The sequence below is a fragment of the Nesoenas mayeri genome, assembly GCF_963082525.1.
Source record: "Nesoenas mayeri genome assembly, chromosome: 21".
In the NCBI taxonomy this organism is placed as follows: domain Eukaryota; kingdom Metazoa; phylum Chordata; class Aves; order Columbiformes; family Columbidae; genus Nesoenas; species Nesoenas mayeri.
This window is the reverse complement of record NC_137571.1, coordinates 5,305,389-5,313,400: the sequence shown is the minus strand read 5'-3', so window position 1 is coordinate 5,313,400 and position 8,012 is coordinate 5,305,389. Positions and strand designations below refer to the sequence as shown.

General features: G+C 53.8%; 1 protein-coding gene across 1 annotated transcript; it reads right to left on the bottom strand.

Moving 5' to 3' along the window:
* Nucleotides 1-710: 710 nt before the first annotated feature.
* TEKT2 (tektin 2) lies at nucleotides 711-5,190 on the bottom strand (the record flags this gene model as incomplete). Its single annotated transcript, XM_080357546.1, has 9 exons — nucleotides 711-980; nucleotides 1,439-1,518; nucleotides 1,755-1,898; nucleotides 2,305-2,412; nucleotides 2,838-2,952; nucleotides 3,466-3,609; nucleotides 3,695-3,900; nucleotides 4,569-4,694; nucleotides 5,035-5,190. 9 exons carry the CDS (start codon nucleotides 5,188-5,190, stop codon nucleotides 767-769), a joined length of 1,293 nt encoding a protein of 430 aa, XP_080213672.1. The 3' UTR covers nucleotides 711-766.
* Between the last annotated feature and the right edge of the window lie 2,822 nt (nucleotides 5,191-8,012).

Here is an 8,012-nt window from a genome sequence, read left to right as displayed (position 1 = left end):
TACTTAGAGGAAGGGAAAGTTGCTTTTTGGCTGTTTTTTTCCTCTTCCATTTCTCACGATAAAAATGTAATGGGAGAGCCAGGAGGCAAATCCAGGCTGCTTTCCACTGGGGCGGTTACTGAGCATCATTTTCCCGCCTTGGGGAAGCAGGGTTGGCCACGTTCGGGTCCTATTGCACGTGCAATAATCCAGAGCGCGCCTGGAATAGAAACAATAAATCCACGGCAGAATGCAAACGCTGCAATTGAATTTTAACAAGCCTGTGGCCACAAGAGCCAGAATGGACTCCAGCTCTCGCTTTTTGTAGCTGTGTCAGCTCCTTGGGGCTAGCAAGTGAGGGGAAATCCCAACCCAAACTTTGCTTTCATCATTAAAGCGAGCAGATTTGAGCCGGTGCACCCACGGAGCAGATCTGGCCCGCTGCCACCATTACACGGCCCCTTTTCGGAGCGCAGCCTTGCGCTTCTAAAGGATTTAAAAACCCTAAAGGACCCCAGATGGATTCAATCACCACAAAATGCTTCCAACACTCGTCGGATGACAACCCGCTCTTGGGGACAGACTCTTTTATTGTTTATAATGCTCCTTGGAGTGCAAGAGGCAATAAACATCATACAGGGGGACAGACAGTTATATAACAAACCAGGAGGAGGGAGGAGAATTACATTATCCTAACACAACACAGATGTCGGCGCTCCTCGCTGCGGAACTGAGTCACTGGTGGCTTTCCCCTCGGCGTGACTCGTTGCACAACGCTCCCGGTGCACTAAGCCAACTCCAGCTGCCCGTTCTTCAGCGGGGACAGCGGGCGGTTCGTGGTCCGGTTGAAAGTGTCGACCTCCGGCACAAATTTCTCAGCGGGGACGACGAGTTTCCTCCGGCTGTCCATGCACTTGTTGTCCAGCACCAGGGAGTTGGCTTTGTAGCCCATATCGGTCTGGATGCGGTGAAGTTGTCTGTAAAGAGCGCTCAGGGCATCCCTGGCAACGAGAAGCAAGGAGTTGGGTTCAAGCGCCGCATTCGCTTCCCACATTGGACAGGAAACACCCAACTTCCCGCTTTCTGGCAGCAGAAATATATGTGCAGCGTTTGTACGAAGAACAAACGCACGGGGTGTTTCTCGGTTGTTTGGGCTGCGAATAACGCGCCCAGGCGCTGCTCCTGAGCGCAGCGACGTCTGCCCTGGCAGCCCACGCCAGCTCTTTGCTTCTTCCTTTACTTTTCACCCTTTTTTCACAGGGTTGAGGTCAGAGTCCAGCAGGGAACGCCGCTCGCCCTCCCGGCACCCAGAGCTCTCATCTCACCCCTTGCCCGCACCCTGCTCCCCACCGAGCCCAAAAACCATCTCCACTCCCGATCTGAGCGGACGCGAGCTCCAAAATGCAGCTTCTGGAGGTGCACCAGGCCCAGAGCTGCACATCGAGCACCGGAGACTTACTGTGCCTCTGCCAGCTTCTCTTTGAGCGCACGGATCGTTGCTTCCAGCTGATGGACCTCGTCTGTCAGCCCGTACTGGACCTGCGAGGTGGGGAGGGAAGAGACGCAGCGGTTAAAAGGGCTCAGGTGCTACTTTACAAAGGCTGCGGTTTTCTCCTTCCCCTTCTAGCCCAGCTATGCCGTTTCTTTCCTTGCTTTGCTATGTGACTGTAGGATCCATCACCCAGCCCCTCTGGAATGGTCTCTGAAGTGCAGCCCCGTTTTTCAGACCCACTGGATGCTCCATCCTGGCAGGGAACACCAGGCGAGGTCGGTACCTGATCGCGACAGAGCTCCATGTTGGGCCGATACGTGCGGGTCTCCAGGCGGGTGTGCGCCACCTTCAGATCCTGCATTTTCCTTCGAAGATCTTCCTCCAAGCGCCGGATGTCCTCCTCCATCTCAGCAATCTCCTCCAAGGTCTAAGGACAAAGATGGGTGAGGAGGGACAGCCGGAGGCACGGGTGGAACACAGCCCCGCGTGTCCCGCGCTTTCGCTGGGCTGGGAGTGGATTTTAAACAAGGGCTGGTGGGTTTCTGAGTACTGAACCCCTCTGCTCGTGAATCGGGCTTTTCAGACGGACCGCTGATGTTTTGTGGTCACGGCGGTTGAGACCAGGGGTGAAATAAACAGGCCAAAAGCTGGCACTGCTGCTGGGAAATGCCACAACAGCAACTGCGATGCCAGAAGGAGGTTGGATGTCGCAGGGATCATACATGTGCCATGGAAACCACGCTCGGGTCAAGCAGCCTTCCACATAAGAACCAGCCCTTTGGATTCAATTCCCGCCCAAGGTTGTGGTCAGAAACCAAAGTAGTGACATTTACATTCTGCTCCTGCCATTTCAGCTCATCATAGGCTCTTTCCAGGTCTCTAATCCTCTTGCGGAAGGCAAACTCTGTCGCTACACGCTGAGCCTCCAGCGCGTTGTTTGTCTGGGGAGGGAACAGGGTCAAGTTACACACACCTGGAATGAGTCTCCCTCCCAGCAGCTGCCAATGCGACCATCGCAGGGGACAACCTCCTGCAAGGCTGGGACAACCTCCTGCAAGGCTGGGACAACCTCCTGCAAGGCTGGGACAAGCCTACGAGCAAACCCAGCTGGGTTCTGGCTGCCGCTACATGCGTGGCAGGGAACACCAGACAGGTTCATGCCTTCCAGGTTGCTGAGACTGCTGCAACTCTGCAGCGCAATCCAGCCCCTCTTTCAAAACACAACAGCAGCTGCTCTCGAGAGCCCCATGAGTCAATTCTGGCTGTTCCAAAACTCCCTTCCCCAGCCACAGCACGTGCCAGCCCCTTCTCCCATGCTGGATCAGAACTTCCCCACCACCGATTTGCAGCCAAAGGAGGGATTTACCTGCGCAATGGTGAGCACAGTTTCTTCTCGGAGCTTAGTCGAGGCTTTCATTTCTGCCTCAGCATTCTCCTTGTTGCCTTGGCTGTTCTGTTCCCACCCATCAAGTCCAGTTGTTCTGTGAACAAATTAGCAGTTATGAAAATAAGTCGCGTGTTTGCAAGACAGCTCAAAATAAACCACTTGCTGCAGGCCACCGCTTTGTGCGCTTCAGGAATTCTGGAGGTCACATCCTGCCTGAGCTCACTGCACCAGCTGGAGCTGCCACCCCATGGCTCCTGCACTGAGCCCAGCGCCTGCTCAGCCCAGGGACGCATCCAAACTACGCTGTGAAATGCCAAATAGGGGAAAATGTGCAGCAGCTCCCCCCGAGCTGTGCCAAAGGCTGATACCGTGCTACTGACAGAGTCACCTCCAGCCAAGCACGAGAGAGGCTGGGCAGCCAGCTCCTCTGTCTTTGTGCTGTTTAGATACCTCCCAAAGTCTGTGGCTTTACAATTCAAGAGCCACCACAAATCCTAGCAGCCAACTCCCATCAAGCCAGGATACAGCACGTAAGGAAAAAGCATCCCAGGGTGCTTTCAAGCACCAGCAACGGGTTTGGCTGCACAAGGGCAGGCTGTTTTCTTACCCATCTGGGACACGTGTTGGGTTGACCTTGTAGGAGATGTTGGGAGAGTCCACACTGAGGGATAAGCACACACGATCTATTTCCAGCGCTTCCATCTTGCAGCGGTGGTCGAAGCTGAGCTGCTGGCGAGCCTCCTGCAACAGGCTGCGGGACGCGGGGCTGGGGTCAGCGCAGAGGGCAGATTCCCGATTCCCAAAGCTTCCATCGCCCCCTCGGCTGTCTGCCTCACCACAGCTGTTCGAAGGCTTCGTCCACTCTCTCCTGCAGCTCTCTCTTGGCTTTCTCGATCAGCTTCACCTCCTTGTGCAGCTCCTCCTCCACGTGGTCCCGCACCACGTCGATGGCGCGGCGGCTCTCGCGGAGCGTCAGGCACTCAATGGCGACGTCCAAGGACAAGTTCTTGGCTTGGAGGGCGCGTTCTGCTGCTTCCTTCACCTGCAGGAGCAAGCCAGGGGGGTGTGGGGGTCTCCTTCAGGGATGGAAGGGGAACCCACCGATGCCGTTGCTAAGAGGGCCTCGCGCTGCCTGTTCTGGCAGTTCCGAAGCCTTTTAGCAAGTCTGGAATGAAAATCGTGAGAGAGCAGCAGCCTCTGGGTTTAGAACTAAAAGAACCAGAGAGATACCCCCCTGGACCAGGCTGCCCAGGGGGGTTGTGGAGTCTCCTTCCCTGGAGACACTCAAAACCCACCTGGACATGTTCCTGTGCGACCTCACCCGGGCGTTCCTGCTCCAGCTGGGGGATTGGACTGGATGATCTTTTGAGGTCCCTTCCAATCCCAAACATACTGTGATACTATTCTCTACTTAAAATCAAATATTTTTGAATGATGGCATTAACGTATTTCTCATGGTCATTCAAAGCTTTCAAAAACCCCAACCAAGCACAACCCAAACCCCAACCACGAGCATGCAATGCACAGCTCCATCCCACGGCTTGGCTCAGCCAGGAACACAGTAGCTGCTTTCCGAGGAAGTCGTTCCACCACTCGTTCCCCCCTTACACTCCAGATGGGCTTGTCCATTGCACAAGACAAGCCTCAATTATTTAACATCCCATGTTGAGAGTGTAAGTTGATTTCCAGCCATCTGCCTTCCCAACATACTTTGGCTAAGGCCTCGATTTCCGCATCTATGTCTGTGAGGCATTTGTCCAGAGTCTCCTTCCATCTGTTCACGCTGCTGATACGTTCATCCAGGCGGGTTCGGTTGTCGTACTCATCCCATTTTGCCTGGAATTAGAGGAGAAACATCATTATTCTCTTTCCACATTGCAGCTGTGAACCTGAAGCCTTTTCCTGCTTTCAGGATTGACCGAGCACAGCACGTTGCCATTTGTTCTAACAGCCACCTGCACAAATGGAAAACAATACAAGTTGAAAGAGATGCAGGGATTACCTGACAGCACACACATGGGTTTAGAGGAAATAAATGTACACATTTAGCAGGGTCTGTAGAGGTAAAACCTTCTCCTATTCCCTCATCCAGACACCCAGACCTAGATGCCCTCCCATACTCCTCAACCCTCTTGTTTGACAGTCCTGGGAGCCACCAAACTGCCAGGAGCCCCACCTGGTTGTTGGTTTCGTTGCGGAGAGCTCGGCCTTCCTGCCGGACCTGGTGGGAAGTCGAACGCTGGCGTTCAGCATCAGCGGAGATAAAGTCAGCGTTGGTGTGCCAGTCCGGCAAGGTGAACCGCTGTCCCGGCTTCACGCTCAGTGTGGCCATCTCGCTAAACGGGTGACTGCAAGGGAGCAGATTTTAGTGTTTATTCGTGGAAATACACCAGAAACAGGAGATGCGTCCACAAACTGGAAAGCTCTTTGAGAGAAAAGCAGCAGCAAGCTCCGACCTGGCATCGGTCTGTCCCTGGGGAACGGTGCTGTTTGCAGAGAGACCAGAATCCGCTCACAGCACCACCTCCCACACAGCATTTATTGAGCTGGGGCAAAACGGCTGATTACATTACCGATTCTGCTTTTGTTACAGCTCAGCCCAGGGTCGCAGCCCCAGGGGACTCAAAGGCTTTGCAGGAACAGTCCTGCTCTCAGTCACCTCCCTTGTTACCCAGCAAAACCGGCAGCAAACGCAGAGACCGCTCACCGGGATCAGAGCAGCTCCTGAGGAGACTGCGGGTCCCAAAACACCCGGTCAGGTGGAGCGTGGAGAGAAGGGACAAGGGGCTGCAGGGCAGAGGGGGACAGGGAAGGGGCTGCAGGGCACAGAGGAACAGGGAAGGGGCTGCAAAGCAGAGGAACAGGGAAGGGGCTGCAAAGCAGAGGAACAGGGAAGGGGCTGCAAAGCAGAGGAACAGGGAAGGGGCTGCAGAGGAACAGGGAAGGGGCTGCAAAGCAGAGGGGAAGGGGCTGCAAAGCAGAGGGGAAGGGGCTGCAAAGCAGAGGGGAAGGGGCTGCAAAGCAGAGGGGAAGGGGCTGCAAAGCAGAGGGGAAGGGGCTGCAAAGCAGAGGGGAAGGGGCTGCAAAGCAGAGGGGAAGGGGCTGCAAAGCAGAGGGGAAGGGGCTGCAAAGCAGAGGGGAAGGGGCTGCAAAGCAGAGGGGAAGGGGCTCAGCCTTTGGCCCCAGGGCCGTCCTCAGCCTGGCCCGCTCCTCGGGCCGGCCCTGCTCCCGCTCTGCCCCCCACCAGGCCCCGCTCCCCTCACCGTCAGGCCCCGGTCGGGTCCCGGTCCCTCAGCCTGGCCCCGCCGCCGCCGGGCCGCTCGCCAGTGCCGTTACCAGGCACACGCGGGGCCGTTGCCAGGCGGCGGTTCGAGGCCCCGGTGCGGGCCGTTGTGACACGCCGGTTCGAAGCCCCGGTGCGGGCAGAGCCCACAACACAGCTGGTGTCTTTCACTGTGGTTATTCGTGACCGCTGCACCGCAAAGCAACACCAAACCCCGTTGTTATTATTATTAAATAACCCAACAAAATAACCAGCGACACCCGAGTGCTGGGGTTTTCTCATCAACACCTCCAGCTCCGGCCCTGCAGACACACGTGGCTTTGGGACGAAATTAAAATAATGCAAAGTATAAAAAAGAAAAATTAAAACGATCACATCTGCATTTCAAAAAAAAAAATTTATTTTTCAAATGAATACGGTTGGTTTACAATACACCCAACTTGATGGTATCTAAAGCCAGCAGAGATCTGGTGACTGTTGTGTGTACTATACACAGTCGTACAGAGGTTACAGATGCCTACGAGAGGGAAGGAACAGTGAAAGAGGTTGACATTTTACTGTGCTGGAAAGAAAGCAACTCTTGCAACAGGTAGAAAATTTTGGCAAGAACAATTTCTCTGGAAAGGGAGAAGAGGCTTCTGCTTCGCGAGTACATCTCCAAACACACCGACACGCGGTCTCCCTCCCACCCCACACGGTTGCAGCCCACATCCGCGATACAAATAGGCACACATGGTCAAGATGGTTAAGTAAAAATAAAGGCTTTTACTAGTTCACTCGCCATCCGTCTACAATATGTTTGTGCAACGTCTCGAGTCTACTTTATTATTGAAACAATTCCCTTTTGCTCTGAGAACCCCCAGGACCCTCGTGGTGGGACACATTCCAGTTCCTGCTGAAACAACGGTAACACCGAAACGAGGGGAGCAGGTACCAGCGTATGAGAACAACCGAGACGCACACGCAGAAGGGAATGGCAATCCACCGGACCCCTTTATTAGCATTTTATTCTGAAAAGGAAACCCAAACAGCACTTTTTTTAAAATTTAAACATTTATGCAAGATTTATAAGCACAACATTGCTTCCAGCAGTTTCCCAAACCAATCCAGCTTGCTTGCCAGCAATGTTTATGGCACACATGATGCCACCTGAGCCACCTGCTCCTGAAGATACATTAATACCCACATTGGCTCATAACTGAACGCTACCAATTACCGTGAAAGCTTTAAAGTAATACCTGCTGATAGACAATGTTGTTATCTATGATCAGACGCCTCCAAGCCACGCAAACCACACAGTTTATCCCCGTGACAAGCAATGACACTATTTATTCACCAACCTGGGGAAGAATTAAGACCGTAACAGGGGATCTGTGCCCTGCGAGCCCCACGTGTGTCCCCCAGCCCATGAACTGGCCATGGCAGGAGGGGCTGGACAATGAGTCTGTAAAATATCAACATTTCAGACCAAAACCTCCTTCTGCCAACCTATTGCTGTGCTGAGCCCGGCTTTGCAAAACCGCCTGCAAACCAGACGCAAAAACGCAGCTTTCTAGAAGCAGGTTTTTCTACAGGAAAACGTAACAATAAGTTGTCTCTCGGCTAAATTCAACACTGAGAAAAGCAGAAATGAGAACGTTTCGATGAAGAATAGAATTCAAGTCCAAAGAAAAGTCAAAAGTGTAGCCGCAGGAGGAAAGTGGCGCACAAACCCGAGTACCCAGGAGAAGCCGTTCTTCACCAGTCAAACCTGATCTCCAGCAGTTTTCCTCTCACTGAGGTTTCTGGGCATTCAGTTTTCCTCACCAGGTAAAGAGCTCTGCTCGATTTTCCCCTTTGCTGGCACATCGCAACCTTCAAACACTCCCAAA